General features: G+C 40.5%; 1 protein-coding gene and 9 non-coding genes across 10 annotated transcripts; 5 read left to right on the top strand and 5 right to left on the bottom strand.

Moving 5' to 3' along the window:
• Positions 1–11: 11 nt before the first annotated feature.
• Positions 12–4527, top strand: LOC111585993 (uncharacterized). The gene is made up of 4 exons (XM_023295647.3): positions 12–1168; positions 1283–1537; positions 1624–1872; positions 2020–4527. The coding sequence occupies exons 1-4, from the start codon at positions 1110–1112 to the stop codon at positions 2381–2383; spliced, it is 927 nt and encodes a 308-aa protein (XP_023151415.2). The 5' UTR covers positions 12–1109; the 3' UTR covers positions 2384–4527.
• A 7713-nt stretch (positions 4528–12240) lies between these two features.
• On the bottom strand, positions 12241–12359 carry LOC129348370 (5S ribosomal RNA). Its single transcript, XR_008600906.1, has one exon. It is a non-coding gene; the product is annotated as a 5S ribosomal RNA (ribosomal RNA).
• A 422-nt stretch (positions 12360–12781) lies between these two features.
• Positions 12782–12900, top strand: LOC129348369 (5S ribosomal RNA). Its single transcript, XR_008600905.1, has one exon. It is a non-coding gene; the product is annotated as a 5S ribosomal RNA (ribosomal RNA).
• A 256-nt stretch (positions 12901–13156) lies between these two features.
• On the bottom strand, positions 13157–13275 carry LOC129348350 (5S ribosomal RNA). Its single transcript, XR_008600885.1, has one exon. It is a non-coding gene; the product is annotated as a 5S ribosomal RNA (ribosomal RNA).
• A 419-nt stretch (positions 13276–13694) lies between these two features.
• Positions 13695–13813, top strand: LOC129348374 (5S ribosomal RNA). The gene has a single exon (XR_008600910.1). It is a non-coding gene; the product is annotated as a 5S ribosomal RNA (ribosomal RNA).
• A 256-nt stretch (positions 13814–14069) lies between these two features.
• Positions 14070–14188, bottom strand: LOC111585997 (5S ribosomal RNA). Its single transcript, XR_002747919.1, has one exon. It is a non-coding gene; the product is annotated as a 5S ribosomal RNA (ribosomal RNA).
• A 421-nt stretch (positions 14189–14609) lies between these two features.
• Positions 14610–14728, top strand: LOC129348368 (5S ribosomal RNA). The gene has a single exon (XR_008600904.1). It is a non-coding gene; the product is annotated as a 5S ribosomal RNA (ribosomal RNA).
• A 256-nt stretch (positions 14729–14984) lies between these two features.
• On the bottom strand, positions 14985–15103 carry LOC111585998 (5S ribosomal RNA). The gene has a single exon (XR_002747920.1). It is a non-coding gene; the product is annotated as a 5S ribosomal RNA (ribosomal RNA).
• Positions 15104–15523: 420 nt separating this feature from the next.
• On the top strand, positions 15524–15642 carry LOC111585999 (5S ribosomal RNA). The gene has a single exon (XR_002747921.1). It is a non-coding gene; the product is annotated as a 5S ribosomal RNA (ribosomal RNA).
• Positions 15643–15898: 256 nt separating this feature from the next.
• LOC129348371 (5S ribosomal RNA) lies at positions 15899–16017 on the bottom strand. Its single transcript, XR_008600907.1, has one exon. It is a non-coding gene; the product is annotated as a 5S ribosomal RNA (ribosomal RNA).
• Between the last annotated feature and the right edge of the window lie 368 nt (positions 16018–16385).

Genomic DNA, 16385 nt, shown 5'->3' with positions numbered 1-16385 from the left:
CAATGTGACTAAAAGGTTCCTCTCTCTGATTGGATCATTGGATCAACTTTGAACTATTTCCAGTGAAACAACAGAGAAGCTCAGAGAATCTCTCCTCATCAATCAGAGCCTTTTAGACAAACCATCATCAACAACCTGAAGTTTATCAAGAAAATTCAATTCAATTTCAGCGACATTCAGCCTCAGTTTATCATTTCCACATTACATCTTCCAGGTCACAGAGTGTTGACAAAGGAACACAACATTTAGTCATTTGGAACTGAACTGTAGAGGATTTACTGGAGGATCAAAACCACTAAAGTCAGACAAAAAGAAACATAAGACAAGAAAAACAGGACAGCATATTACAAAAGTGAGACAAATGACACGAAACACAACAAAAAAGTGACAAACAGGAAAAAAGACAAATCGACACAAATGACACATAAAACAACGAATAAAGCAAAACACAAAATGACGAAAAGTCCAAACCACAAAATCAGACAAAAAAAGCAACCCAAAACACTCTAAGAGCCATTTGGACCCGTTTCCCACAGAAAAGAAAACACCAGGAGCCACAAAACCCTTTAGACATTTAAAATAAAGATGACACTGCATATATTGTTTTTTCTTTAACCTTTATTCTCTGTATAAAAACTATAGTGTGTTGCATTCATGAAATCAATAAACTGCTACAGAGAAAATGAAATGACATGAACCCTATGAAAATCTGCAAAATAAGAGGCCATTAAAACATTTATTAGGGACTTTAACGCCTTAATTTCAATTAATTGATTACAGAAGAAACAGTGATAACACTGATGAACACTCCAGCCCAGTAGGTGGCGCTAATGAACTTAAAGCCATGAGGAAGATCCACAGGAAGCACTGAGTGATGTCAGAAGGTTTGGTGAACAGCGAAGGAAGACAAGAAAATATTGATTTTTGACAAAAATGTCTCATTTTATACATACTTGTGGTAGTTTTATTTCATAGTTTAGTCATTTTATACCTATTTGTGGTAGTTTTATCTCAAATTTTGTTTGTTCTCCCGGACAACCTGCTGCTCTGTGGGGAGAGTTCTTCAACTGTGTGGTTCTAGAGTGGATCTCAGCCTCACAGCAGAGAAGATGTCTGTCAGAAGAACCTCCCTGCTCTTCACAAACCCAACACAACTACACAGTCTGAGGTGAGCATTTCAGCACTTCCTGTCTCTTGTTGTCTTTCACTGACTTATACTTTGGTCCACTTTAAATCTCCAGTCACTGTTGGCGGCTCTTTGGTTTTTCTCTTTGGTTTTCAGGCTTTCCAATGCCATGGTCTTGGTCCTGTTTCAGTGGGTCAGAAGAAGTAAACTGATGTGTCTTTTGACTGTTGAAGATCTTTGTCTCATGGCTCAGAAAGATCAAGCATCAGAGAGAGAGTTGTTGAAGGTTGTCAGTAGTTTATCTTCCCTGCTGAGATCCTGTTCAGTCAGACAGTTGGTCCTCACTGAGTCCTGCATCCCTGCTCAGTGTCTCATTCCACTGCTGCTCCACCATGGTCCTCCAACCATCAAGTAAATATTGTTCACCTTATGAACAAAACAAAGCATAGATTACTTGATAAAATAGACTCATTATTTTGTCTTTCTGAAATCTGCAGACTGAGTGAAGATCATGTCCAGCAGCTGCTGGTCCTGGTCCATGAAGTCCAGGACCAGGACTTGACGTTGTCCTTGTTGAGTGTGGTTTCTGGAGACCTGACCTCCTGCTGCCTGAACTGGGAGCTTCTTCACTATCTGCTGCAGCAGTCTCCAGCTCAGACCATCACTGTGAACCTGAGGAAGAACCTCTTCTTACAGGAGAGCGCCGCTCGTCTGCTTCCCTTTCTGGGCAGGATTGTGATTAAAAGGTGGTGACTTTGGATTTCTGACCTCTTACCAGGATCACAGTTGGTTTCTTTAATGATTTCTCTGTCAACTGATGTGACTCATCTTTCATCAGCACTTTGTGAGCTCTTTAAACAAAGTGTCCTTGTAAATGCTCTGGATGCTTTCAGGCCCAGTCCCAGCTTGGTGATGACTTCCATCAGAGAGCTGTATAGAGCTCACGCCAGTCACATGGTCCCCAGTTTGCTGAGGTCATTGGATCATGTGATCAACCTGAGCTGCAGAGAGCTGGACTCAGTGGACTCTGCTGCTCTGCTCTTCACCCTCAGACACAGTGATGGAGTTAAAGTGGACCTCCGGTGGACTTCCATCCCAGAGGAGGGAACACGGTCCATCCTCTCTACGCTGGACAGAGTTTCTCAGCTCAGGTCAGATATTAGTGCTGGTTTCCAGCCCATCATTGCTGTCCAACACACAGGACAGGATCCAGCTGTCCTCTGCCTCAGTATTAAGGACGTCCAGATTCACACCTAACGAGCTGAAAGAGTGAAACTGGCCTCAGTTTGACTTCATCACAAAACACAACGTCCAACCAGGAGAAACAAAGTTCTCCAACATCTTCAGATCCATGAAGCTTCTCAGCTCCATGACAACAAGTTCCCAGAGAACATAAAGGGTTCCTGCAGCACACTGCTTCATTCACAGCCTTTCAGAGTCCTGATGGAGACACAGTAGTGTTGAAACATTGGTCTGTTTGCACATTTAAAGGCTGTCAATCAAGCAGCTCCAGAGACTTAAGCAGGCATGGCAATTTTCTGCCATTCTGCGGAAATCCGCTGTTTTAATTTTCAAATTGATCATTTCTGTGAATCGTCCAAATCCGTTAAGAAAATTTTAGGGGGGGGTGAGGTATGTTTTTGTTACTCTTGCTCCCGGTTTTTGAGAAGCGCTCGGCGTTTCTCCCGCAGCGTAACAAAGAGAACCAGTCTAGCTCCTGCTGCATTGTAAAAGGCCTTACGGTTGGTTGAAATTGGTTAGCTGCCAACGATTGGACCAATCAAATTTCTCGATGCATTCTTTTGTTACAATTCATGGCGGCATGTTCGTGTTGGAATTTTGAGATATTGGGATCGTTTTCGGTGGAATCATGAGGCGACATTAGAAGTAGGGTTGCCACGCGTCCCTTAAAACACTAAGGGCAGCCAATTTAAACTTCGTAGGACCCACGTAGCGAGGACCTGATGCCAGGTCCAGCAGATCACGCTGCAGCCACGTGTTTAAAAATGTTTACACCCGAAACTCCACCACGTCCACAGAAGCAAAAACGTTTGCAAATGTACAGACGTGAGTGGGAAGAGAGAAACCCCTGGCAGTGGGTAAAAGGCAAACTGTCTTTTCTGTTGCTCATGGACTGGCTGAAGTAAGGCAGCATCAGGAGACCAACATGTAAGAAACATGAGAACAGAGAGAACCCAACCAGTAGGTCACAGTTCATCATCATCTAATCATCTCTTGAAGTAGATCTAGTAAGAGACATCAATATCTGGTTGTTAATTTATCAGAGGATGCTTATAATCAAGCTGATGTGGTCTGTACTCTACAGTATTTTAGTGACTCAATAAATGCCTAAGTTGTTTAGTATTTTTTTAATGCCTTTTAGTTTTTAATAAACATTTATATAATAGCCAATATGTAATCAATAAATGGCCTTTGCCTATCTAAAGAAAAACTCACTCAGAACTCTGATATGCTAACAGCACTAAATAAATCGGTAAATACATGCATACACACATAAATAAGTTAATACGTTAACTGTGTTAAGATTTAGATGGGAAAAAATGTCTGTAGAGAATTTCTTTGTCCAGTATTCTGCATTCAGTTGTTTATGTTTTTGTAGAATCCAGTATTGCTCACTGGTTGCTCATTACATTTTATTTCATTAGTTTGGTTTCACTGTTTAAAATGATGCCACTTCTGTTCAGGCAGAACCTGTGATCATAAAACAATACAAAACTCTTAGTTTCATGTTAATAAAGCACTTAAAGCTTTAAGTATGGCTAAATGCTTTTTCAAAATTAAATATATCACTCCTTAGATGGTAGTGGCCCCAAGTTCAGTAAAGTTGGAAAGATATTCACAGATTCGGACTTCCAGCATCAATAACTCATTAGATATAGGTTGTCTAAACATAAAAAATGCCTCTTTCCCATCGTTGTAAGGTAGACAATGTGCTACAAGCCCAGTTTTATCTAAAGTAGCTGTCTTTCAAGCTGCAGGAATAACATTGATGTCTGTGTGCAGCCGGCTGTGTGACGTCTGTCTGCAAAACCGCTGCAATAGCGATGAGAGACACAAATATTCAATAACTTCAATCTTGTTCTCTGTAGGTACACAATATGCTACAAGCCCAGTTTTATCAAGTAGCACATTGTGTACCTTATAATGATGGAAAAGAGGCATTGGTTATGTTTTCACAACATATATCTAAGGAGTTATTGATGCTGGAAGTCTGAATCTGGGATGAAAAAAGACCATCATATACATCATATATTGTACAAATAATTCAAAGCAAAGAGACATACATTGTAGAATTGTAGTAATTGTGGGCTGACTGATTTACTGATTATCAGTATTTTATTTTTTACTGATTTATGGTAATAAATCAATTTAAAAATGGTGCTACTTTGGCTCTGAACCTTTATCTACCTGTGGTCGCTCTGTCTTCTGGAGTGATTTGATTGGTTATATGCCACGAATAAAACTCCTTTAACTAAACATCTGTAAACAAAACAAAAACGTATCAACAAAGTTTTCTGTTAGAGTTTGTGTTCTTCTAAGTTTAACTCCAAGATTTTAAATACTTTCATTTACTGCAAATGAATATCTACTCCAAATGTCTCACTAATAATCATTATCAGCCTTAAAAACCCACAAAACACCCCTCTATACTCGACCACACTTAGTACAGTCTGGTTCCCCCTTCTATAAATCTGCTTGGAATCTTCCACTTCCTGTTTGTCAAAGTGGCCTTCTACCTGGACAGGTTTTGTTGGAGCTCATGCAACAAACATTTTGGGTAACTGCACTTTAATATGGATGGATGACACTGAATTAGAGTCTGTTTTAATGAGACTGAGTTAAGATGTGTAGCTCTGTCATTAAATAGGAAATTATTTCTCAGAATTCACAGAGAAAAGTCTGAAATGTTTGCTAGGTTAGCGTCCCACATGTTCTTTGGCTAAGCTAAAGCTAACTCTCTCCAACTTCTGGATCTCTTGAGTTGCTTGTTGTTAAATTATCTTGCTAGAGGTGCTGAAGCTCAGAAAGTCTGAGATGTTTGTTCAGAATAAGCTCATTCTCAAGTCTGATCTGAACTGTCCTCTTTTGTTTGAACTTTCCCTAAACTTAGGGGTTAATGACAGAGCAGCACATCCAGACTCAGTCTCATTTATGCAGAGATTAAACTTCAGTGTCATTCATTGATGTTAAAGTGCAGTTTTTCAAATGTTTGTTGCACATGCTCCCGACCAAACCAGTCCAGGTGGAAGACGATGTGAAGAGAAAGCTCCAGAGGATGAATATCACACATTTACGTTGGAAATAAAGGTCCTTTAATTAGACATTGTCATGCAAAAGTTGGATTTCCCTTTAATGATGTTCAAATCTTTGTTGAGTGTTTTGTTGATGTTGGTTTCTAAATGTTTTTTGACACTCGGCCCCAAAGATTAAAACCTTCTACGGCTCACAAGCTGCAACAATTCACACATTATCAACTATCTTTCTGACTAAACTAAGATAAAAAGTGAAAAACTGTCTGATTCCTGCTTCATGAATATAAATCTTTTTGGTTTTTATGACCGTAAACTGAATATATTTGGGTTTGACATTTTACAAACCAAAACAAGAAATGAATTAGTGGAGAAAACAATCAACAGATTAATGGACAAAGAAAATGTATTTTCCAACATATATGGCTGAATTATTCCAACATTACAAGATACATACAATTTTAATTCAATTTTATTTATATAACGCCAATTACAGGTCAAATTGTCTCGACGCTTTATTTTTATATTTTTTGTCATATTTAAAATATGACAAAGTAAGAAATTTAAACCTCTTGACTAATCCAATTTATTATTTGGTCTTTAAGAGATTAATGGACAATTAAAATAAGTTTCTCCACTAAAACTAATAAACATGAGGTCAAATAGAAGGAACAGTTTTAAATACTGCAGTCCCACGACGACAAGAATAAAGTTTGTCAACAAAAACTAAATCTGCTGGTGGATTCCATTAAAGTCCTAATAAATGATAATAAAGTGTGATACTAAAGGTTTGTGGCGCTAAAAATGTCCAAGTAAAGATACCAAGTTGAACATCTGGATGGAGGTTGATAAAAGTTGACCTCCCTTCATTTCTCTGGAGCGACTCCATGGATTTTATGGATGGTGGTTAAAGACCTGCTCTTCTAGTCATCTTCCTTCTAGTCGCTGTAAAAAGTCAGTCCATCCTGGCTGACTTCAACACCTCTTCATGACAACTTGTTCTGCCTCTGACCTGGTGGAAACTCCAGAAACTCAGGAAAACCCGTGGAGACTCGAAGAACTCGTGGAGACTCGAAGAACTCGTTGGGCGGGGGAAGGTGTGGTGGGTGGTGGGGAGAGGTGGGGGAGTAGAGGGGGGAGGCCGCCACCCACCTCCCCGCCTACTCTCCGCCCTGACTCCACCCAGACTCCGCCTTGGCACCACCCATGTGGTCACTTCAGGAACTACGATGCCAAAGGGACGACGAATTTAATTCTTTGTATCTGATCTGTAGCTCAGTGAGTTAAGGATTTGCCTATGGAGCTGCAGGTCGCTGGTTCAAGACCAGACCCTGCTTAGATTTTATCAAAATCCTGACAAAGACAAAGAAAGAAAAGAGCCAGTGGCGGGTCTTGAACCTGCGACCTTCCAGTCTGTAGTCACTCTTCTTTTCCCCTGAGCTACTCGCTCAGATACTAATTCTCCTTTTTTTTGCGCATTTATCATCTATTTTCGGTCGTTTTCGAGTTTTTTTTTAACTCGAGTCTCGACTCGACCGTTTTTCTCAGGAGGTTGGACTTCAGCCCTTGTGCTGGAGGGTGGAACCCTCAGTTCCAAGACTTTCCAAAGCCTCCACACCTCCCGAGTCCTCAGGACCTGAGCTTGCACCCAGTCTGAGGGCTGAAATTTTCCAAGTCCCACAGTAGTTCTCTGTTAGTTTGAACCTTCAGACAGTCTGAGGACTGAAATCTTAAAGGTTTCTCAGTACTTCTCTGTTAGTTTGAACCTTCAGACAGTCTGAGGACTGAAGTTTTAAAAGTTTCTCAGTACTTCTCTGTTAGTTTGAACTTTATGGTTAACAGAAGCCTTAAAACTTGTGACCATGAGTCTTGATTTCACATTTAGACCATCCGAGTTCTTCTCAGACCTTCACCTGTGGGTTTTTTAGAAATCTTCAACAAACTTTGATTCTCTTCACTGAACAGTAAAGTTTGTGGAGATCAGAAGGTAACATTAGTTTGATTAATGCCTTCAACTACTAGTAGACTTTATCTGGAAAGCAGTTTTCTGAAATGAGTTCTTAGTAAATCTGTCCACAATCAAACCAAGAACATAGAAAGAGGAAATGTTTGAAAAAACAACTTGTTTTCATTTCAGACTAGAAAACGCTTTAAGACATTTATCTTTTTTTGCTCTTTTTGATCGTTTTATTGTCTCTTCTGTTTAATTTGATCTTCTAAAGTTTAACTGGTGTCTTTTCAAATGTTTTGTCTTTAGTTTGATTCTTCTTAATTGTTTAGTTTTGCTCTTTTCTCACCTTTTATTCTTTTCTAATGTCTGACTTGATTTTGAAATGTTTTCTTTTAATGTTTAATTGTTGTTTTTTCAAATATTTTATCGGCTTGTTTGAAAAATTTCCTTTTCTTTCAAAATGTTTAATTTTTCGATTAAATCTTTAAGGTTTTTCTTTTTAAATGTTTTACCACCTTTAAATGTTTAATTTTCATTTTAAATACTTCATTGAATTTTGTGTGTAATTCCTATTTCGAGTTTTATTGTCTTTAAGATGTAATTTTCTAATTAAACATTTAATTTTTTAATTAAATGTTTTGTCTTTTTAAAGGTTTAATAATCTGATTTAATGTTTTGTATTTTTTAAATGTTTAATTTTCTTCTTGTTTAATTGTATTTTTTAAATGTTTATCTAAAATATTTCATCTTTAATGTTCAATATTTTTGTTTAAAAATTGTTTAATTTCAGAATTACATGGTTTGTATCTTCTGTTTAATTATTTAATTAAATATTTTGTCTGTTTAATATAATTTAATTGTATTTAATATAATTTAATTGTATTTAATGTTAAATTTTCTTTTTAAAAGTTTTATTGTATTAAATGTTTTTTTTCCTTTGATTTAATTGCTTTTTTAATGTGGTTTATTTCTTTAATCTTTTTTTCTGTCAAGATTTCAACCCCAACATTAAAAATGAAACAAACCCTTAAATCACAACGAAAATACTTCTGTTGTCACAATCATGAGTTAGTCAATTATTCAGTTTATCCATTCAACTTTATTTGTTTAGCACTTTTCACACAGATGACAAAACTAAACAAGCAAAGAGAAAAAAACTACGCTAAAACTATGATTAAAACTCAAAAACATATTTTTAAAAACAAGATTTAGCATGGTAATAAAATATGTTGTGTTCAGGGGGTGGAGGGAGTTTATTGAAGTCTTCTTGGGCTCACATGGGAAATCATTTAAAATATAAACTTGATATTGAGTCTAAGGAAACTGGAAACTGCAGAGCGACAGAAGAACCAACAATATCTCCTGTTTTCTCCTTTAATGAGTCGACTCTTCTTGTGCTTTCAGACCAAAGAACTACAGACTCTTCACAACCTGCTCAAACTCTTGGTACAGGACCTCACCACACGGGTCAAGAAGGTTTCTGTCTCATTTCTACTCTGAAGCTCACCTTCTCCTGCTCAAACTGCTGACAAATGTTTCTGCTGCTCTAAAGTCTGCTCTCCAGAACTTCCTAAAAACTCTCAAAGTCTCTTCTGCTGCAGGTTGCTTTGTAGAACTGTTCCAGAAAACCTCACTAAACCACATGGAGGGGCCTCAAGATAGTCATCCAAATGAAACCATACAAAAACCAAACTAGCACAACCCAAACGCTAAAGTCTCCTGCAGCCTACCAGAGAACCTCTGAGAACAGAGAATCAGGACAGGAACTCTTACCTTCTGGACAACCAACGCTGGTTCACAAACAAGAATACAGAATGTGTCTGACCAGAAACCTCTGAAGACTCACTACAGCCAAGATAAAGACACAACTCACCTGCACCAAATCCACTAATCACTGCACACATTAGCACCATGTGCTAACTGTGGTTAAAGAACCACATTTACCAAGACAACTATCCAGTACAAAGCCCTAAAACACACCAAGAAACACATTAAAGACGATTTTACTGCTGAAAGCTGCAAGCCAACGCCTAAAGAACAAACTAAAGCAATGGAGCCAAACCCGGTTCACTGGTGAAGAGAAACAGAGGAAATGTTTGTCTGCAGCCACATAAAGCAGGAAGATAGTGAGCTGCTCAGGTGTTCCTGATAACACCAAGCAGCCACCTGGACAGCCAATAGGAACACAGCCACCTGGACAGCCAATAGGAACACAGCTTCCTGGAAGTCCAGAGGGCTGGCTTAGTGAAGGAAATTTAATTTAAAGTTGAAGCAGAAAGTTAATAAAGAAAGTTGAAAACCACCTTCTGATCCCTGAAATCTCTGAGTTTTCACACAAAGAACACCTGAACATGTCAAACTGGTTCCATAGTAGAACCATCATTGTAAAAACATCATAGTATGGTGTGTTGCTCAAAAAACATTAGGACCCGGCTGTCTAGAGTCGCCGAGGAGCAACACAAAAACAGGACAAACGCTGGTTTCCAGGGGGTTAGGAGGATATTTATTTGAAAGAGGAAGTTTACAACAACACATGTGAGCAGAAAAATCACAGTCTGTCTTTAGTTCAGCTGAAAATATTAATTTGTCTTTTTTCATTGTCCAAACTTTTCAGGAAGTAGATGAAGAATAATTAAAGCTCTCATGTAGAAGTCCAACTTAATTTGGATCCTTGTGGAGAGTTTAATCTTAGAGTTTGTAAAGCTGTTGAGTTTTCAGAGTCACATGGATTGTTTTGACATTTAATAACTGAGTCCTGAAATAAAATTACAGTTGTGGATTTCTGTCATTTAGTCTGGACTAAACAAATAACAGCAGCATAAATTTCAAACATCATTATGAAGAGTCTGGCTTGAGGTTTCCCACTTGATAATGATCAAAATAAGAAATTTAGGTTGGTTTAAAGGAATATTCCACCTTAAATTTTTGAATGTTGACCTAAAAGGTTGGTTTCAGAAAGTATTCCACCTACAAGGTCCTCACACATCCACCTTAAAGGAACATTCCACCAAAAATCCTTGGACATGCACCTAAAATGTTCGTTTAACCGAGTATTCCATCCAAAATCCTGAAGGAGACCTGAGGGGCTGGTTAAAAGGAATATTCAACCTAAAACCTCAAATATAGACCCGAAAGGGTGGTTTAGAAAAGATCCTTCAATGTAGACCAAAAAAGTCATGCAATTTTTCAACATGTTGTACAAAAGGGGCCATATGATGAAATAATGTAAAGCAGGCTGTGAAAAACACTCCAGAAAGGTTTTCTTTGAAAAAAAATCATCATGAATTTTGACACAAAAAACGCCATAGTATACTATGTAGAGAAAAAAAATGCGATTTTTCACCATGTTGTAAAAACGTGTCATACGATGAAATAATGTAAAGGAGGCCGTGAAAAACACTCCAGAAAAGTTTTCTTTGGAAAAAAAATCATCATGAATGTTGACGCAAAAATACGCCATAGTATACTATGTCGAAAAAAAAATGCGATTTTTCAACATGTTGTAAAAACGTGCCATATGATGAAATAATGTAAAGGAGGCAGTGAAAAACATTCCAGAAAGGTTTTCCTTGAAAAAAAAAATCATGAATTTTGGCGCAAAAAAATGCCATAGTATACTATGTCGAGAAAAAAAATGTGATTTTTCAACATGTTGAAAAAACTTGCCATATTATGAAATAATGTAAAGGAGGACGTGAAAAACACTCACGAAAGGTTTTTGTTTGACAAAAAATCATCATGAATTTTGGCGCCAAAAAAACGCCATAGTATGTTGAAAAATGTCATTTTTCCATTTGTCATATTTCCACAACAAAGTGAGAGGCTGAGGGGACTAAATGCTCAGGCTCTCCTTCAAAAAGCCTTGGAATGCTGGAGTGTGCTGCTGAAGACATAAAAAACACACAAACAATAAACAACAGGCTTCCTCCCACAACACAATATAACATGCAGGTTAATATTAGTGAGTCTTCACTGCCTCTAGGTGTGAATGTCTTTGTAGAGCCATAGAATCCTAAAACAGGAAGTGATGAAACACCACAACCTTTCAGCTGATTGTTGATTGATCAGATTTACAGTCAGTCTACTGATCAGATCAATGATGGCTTTCATTGGCTCTTTGCTCCAATGACTATGTAACATTAAATTTGTGTATAATTATATTCATGTGCTTAATTTAGTTGATTATTTTGTTTTTAATTTATTGTGTGTCTTATGTAACCCGTGTGGTTTTCACTCACTGCGTTGTGTTTTGTGAAATAAAGTGATTCTCAGGACCAGGTCTGTTCTCTGGATCACTTTTATTTTCTGGCCATGCAGGTTACAACTCTGTTAGAATAAAATAATCACACATGAGCTGGTGGCTCTCAGCGGTGAATCTCCTCTTTCTGGCCATATAAAAATATACATGTAAAAAAATATAAAAAATAACTAAAGTCTAACAAAAGAAACAATTATACAACATATTGATCAAAATAAGTTAAGACAAACAAATATTAATGCAAGGAGGAAAACAGATTTCTACCTGATCTGACAACACCACTTCCTTCATTCAGACACCTGCCTCTGGATCTGGACTTCTTAGAGTTCACTCGCACACAAGAACTTGTGTTTTTAAAGGCTTCATCCAACCAAGTAGAAGTTTGTCCAGCTATTTGAAATGCACAGCTACACCATCTTATCAGCTCAGAAAAAGAAAAAAGGAATCAGTACATTGCAACTGTGCACTTTGAGACAGGAGCAGCTGGGAGACAAAGAATGCTCACATCCCCAGAACACCTTTACAACTTACTGGAATTTAAGGTGGCGCGTCCTGCTTTCAATTGAGGCTGTATGTGAGAGAGTTAAGGTGGATCAGCAACAGCTTCCTGTGCAGGTTGTGAGGAGATGTAAAAGGCTTACAGCACCTGGTATTCCCAGGCGGTCTCCCATCCAAGTACTAACCAGGCCCGACCCTGCTTAGCTGCCGAGATCAGACGAGATCGGGCGTATTCAGGCTGGTATGGCCGTAAGCGACAGACTGAGTAATTAACCAGAGTTTTATAGATGCTGTGATAAGACGTGGCGTTCTATTTGTTTTTTTTTAGTTACGTGTTTTTTTTCCTTTTTTTTTCCCTTGTAGAGCTTCTTAAACAAACACTAAAATTGAGTGAAAATGTCCTTTGCAGGAGCCTGTCTCTGCGACACTGTTGTACATGGTGTGATGTGAGGTGATTTATCGTCGCTGACGTGTTTCCGTGTCACAGACGTTTTCATGTTGGGCTGAAGGTAATGCTACAATCAATACCTTGTTGTGTAACGGCGGCTCTTTACTGCCATGGTGGACAAAGTGTGTGAGCCTGTTGAGAGCTTCTTGTCACGTTCACATGGACATCAGGACTCAGGGGATGGTGATGACGGACACGTAGAAAAGGCCCGTAAGCGAGTGGTGTTGTCGCTTACGGCCATACCAGCCTGAATACGCCCGATCTCGTCTGATCTCGGAAGCTAAGCAGGGTCGGGCCTGGTTAGTACTTGGATGGGAGACCGCCTGGGAATACCAGGTGCTGTAAGCTTTTTACATCTCCTCACAACCTGCACAGGACGCTGTTGTTCATTCTCTGGAGACAGCTGGCAACTAAAACCTCTCTGGGTTATTAAAAGCCAACAAGTGAACTGATTCTGCCTCCACGTCTGCAGGAGAACTTCTCTGTTTCTTGGTTCCTCCTCCGACCACCAGGTGGCGCGTCCTGCTTTCAATTGAGGCTGTATGTGAGAGAGTTAAGGTGGATCAGCAACAGCTTCCTGTGCAGGTTGTGAGGAGATGTAAAAGGCTTACAGCACCTGGTATTCCCAGGCGGTCTCCCATCCAAGTACTAACCAGGCCCGACCCTGCTTAGCTTCCGAGATCAGACGAGATCGGGCGTATTCAGGCTGGTATGGCCGTAAGCGACAGACTGAGTAATTAACCAGAGTTTTATAGATGCTGTGACAAGACGTGGCGTTCTATTTGTTTTTTTTTAGTTACGTGTTTTTTTTCCTTTTTTTTCCCTTGTAGAGCTTCTTAAACAAACACTAAAATTGAGTGAAAATGTCCTTTGCAGGAGCCTGTCTGCGACACTGTTGTACATGGTGTGATGTGAGGTGATTTATCGTCGCTGACATGTTTCCGTGTCACAGACGTTTTCATGTTGGGCTGAAGGTAATGCTACAATCAATACCTTGTTGTGTAACGGCGGCTCTTTACTGCCATGGTGGACAAAGTGTGTGAGCCTGTTGAGAGCTTCTTGTCACGTTCACATGGACATCAGGACTCAGGGGATGGTGATGACGGACACGTAGAAAAGGCCCGTAAGCGAGTGGTGCTGTCGCTTACGGCCATACCAGCCTGAATACGCCCGATCTCGTCTGATCTCGGAAGCTAAGCAGGGTCGGGCCTGGTTAGTACTTGGATGGGAGACCGCCTGGGAATAACAGGTGCTGTAAGCTTTTTACATCTCCTCACAACCTGCACAGGACGCTGTTGTTCATTCTCTGGAGACAGCTGGCAACTAAAACCTCTCTGGGTTATTAAAAGCCAACAAGTGAACTGATTCTGCCTCCACGTCTGCAGGAGAACTTCTCTGTTTCTTGGTTCCTCCTCCGACCACCAGGTGGCGCGTCCTGCTTTCAATTGAGGCTGTATGTGAGAGAGTTAAGGTGGATCAGCAACAGCTTCCTGTGCAGGTTGTGAGGAGATGTAAAAGGCTTACAGCACCTGGTATTCCCAGGCGGTCTCCCATCCAAGTACTAACCAGGCCCGACCCTGCTTAGCTTCCGAGATCAGACGAGATCGGGCGTATTCAGGCTGGTATGGCCGTAAGCGACAGACTGAGTAATTAACCAGAGTTTTATAGATGCTGTGACAAGACGTGGCGTTCTATTTGTTTTTTTTTAGTTATGTGTTTTTTTTCCTTTTTTTTCCCTTGTAGAGCTTCTTAAACAAACACTAAAATTGAGTGAAAATGTCCTTTGCAGGAGCCTGTCTCTGCGACACTGTTGTACATGGTGTGATGTGAGGTGATTTATCGTCGCTGACATGTTTCCGTGTCACAGACGTTTTCATGTTGGGCTGAAGGTAATGCTACAATCAATACCTTGTTGTGTAACGGCGGCTCTTTACTGCCATGGTGGACAAAGTGTGTGAGCCTGTTGAGAGCTTCTTGTCACGTTCACATGGACATCAGGACTCAGGGGATGGTGATGACGGACACGTAGAAAAGGCCCGTAAGCGAGTGGTGCTGTCGCTTACGGCCATACCAGCCTGAATACGCCCGATCTCGTCTGATCTCGGAAGCTAAGCAGGGTCGGGCCTGGTTAGTACTTGGATGGGAGACCGCCTGGGAATACCAGGTGCTGTAAGCTTTTTACATCTCCTCACAACCTGCACAGGACGCTGTTGTTCATTCTCTGGAGACAGCTGGCAACTAAAACCTCTCTGGGTTATTAAAAGCCAACAAGTGAACTGATTCTGCCTCCACGTCTGCAGGAGAACTTCTCTGTTTCTTCGTTCCTCCTCCGACCACCAGGTGGCGCGTCCTGCTTTCAATTGAGGCTGTATGTGAGAGAGTTAAGGTGGATCAGCAACAGCTTCCTGTGCAGGTTGTGAGGAGATGTAAAAGGCTTACAGCACCTGGTATTCCCAGGCGGTCTCCCATCCAAGTACTAACCAGGCCCGACCCTGCTTAGCTTCCGAGATCAGACGAGATCGGGCGTATTCAGGCTGGTATGGCCGTAAGCGACAGACTGAGTAATTAACCAGAGTTTTATAGATGCTGTGACAAGACGTGGCGTTCTATTTGTTTTTTTTTAGTTACGTGTTTTTTTTCCTTTTTTTCCCTTGTAGAGCTTCTTAAACAAACACTAAAACTGAGTGAAAATGTCCTTTGCAGGAGCCTGTCTCTGCGACACTGTTGTACATGGTGTGATGTGAGGTGATTTATCGTCGCTGACGTGTTTCCGTGTCACAGACGTTTTCATGTTGGGCTGAAGGTAATGCTACAATCAATACCTTGTTGTGTAACGGCGGCTCTTTACTGCCATGGTGGACAAAGTGTGTGAGCCTGTTGAGAGCTTCTTGTCACGTTCACATGGACAGCAGGACTCAGGGGATGGTGAAGACGGACACGTAGAAAAGGCCCGTAAGCGAGTGGTGCTGTCGCTTACGGCCATACCAGCCTGAATACGCCCGATCTCGTCTGATCTCGGAAGCTAAGCAGGGTCGGGCCTGGTTAGTACTTGGATGGGAGACCGCCTGGGAATACCAGGTGCTGTAAGCTTTTTACATCTCCTCACAACCTGCACAGGACGCTGTTGTTCATTCTCTGGAGACAGCTGGCAACTAAAACCTCTCTGGCTTATTAAAAGCCAACAAGTGAACTGATTCTGCCTCCACGTCTGCAGGAGAACTTCTCTGTTTCTTGGTTCCTCCTCCGACCACCAGGTGGCGCGTCCTGCTTTCAATTGAGGCTGTATGTGAGAGAGTTAAGGTGGATCAGCAACAGCTTCCTGTGCAGGTTGTGAGGAGATGTAAAAGGCTTACAGCACCTGGTATTCCCAGGCGGTCTCCCATCCAAGTACTAACCAGGCCCGACCCTGCTTAGCTTCCGAGATCAGACGAGATCGGGCGTATTCAGGCTGGTATGGCCGTAAGCGAAGGACTTGGTAACTAACCACAGTTTTATAGATGCTGTGACAAGACGTGGCGTTCTATTTGTTTTTTTTTTAGTTACGTGTTTTTTTACCTTTTTTTTCCCTTGTAGAGCTTCTTAAACAAACACTAAAATTGAGTGAAAATGTCCTTTGCAGGAGCCTGTCTCTGCGACACTGTTGTACATATCCCATCCAAGTACTAACCACGCCCGACCCTGCTTAGCTTCTGAGATCAGACGCATTCAGGCTGGTATGGCTGTAAGCAACAGTGTCTCTCACTTACGACGCTTTTCTACGTGTCCATCATCACCATCCCCTGAGCCCTGATGTCCATGTGAACGTGACAAGAAGCTCTGAACACACTCACACA

Source organism: Amphiprion ocellaris, chromosome 24 (assembly GCF_022539595.1).
Source record: "Amphiprion ocellaris isolate individual 3 ecotype Okinawa chromosome 24, ASM2253959v1, whole genome shotgun sequence".
In the NCBI taxonomy this organism is placed as follows: domain Eukaryota; kingdom Metazoa; phylum Chordata; class Actinopteri; family Pomacentridae; genus Amphiprion; species Amphiprion ocellaris.
Note: the sequence above shows the minus strand (reverse complement) of the source record. Positions and strands in the feature narration are given on the sequence as shown.

Coding starts and splice junctions, on each gene's coding strand:
- LOC111585993 (XM_023295647.3), top strand. CDS start 1,110: ATGTCTGTCAGAAGAACCTCCCTGCTCTTCACAAACCCAACACAACTA. Junction 1,169..1,282: donor ACACAACTACACAGTCTGAG/GTGAGCATTTCA, acceptor TTTGGTTTTCAG/GCTTTCCAATGCCATGGTCT. Junction 1,538..1,623: donor CATGGTCCTCCAACCATCAA/GTAAATATTGTT, acceptor TGAAATCTGCAG/ACTGAGTGAAGATCATGTCC.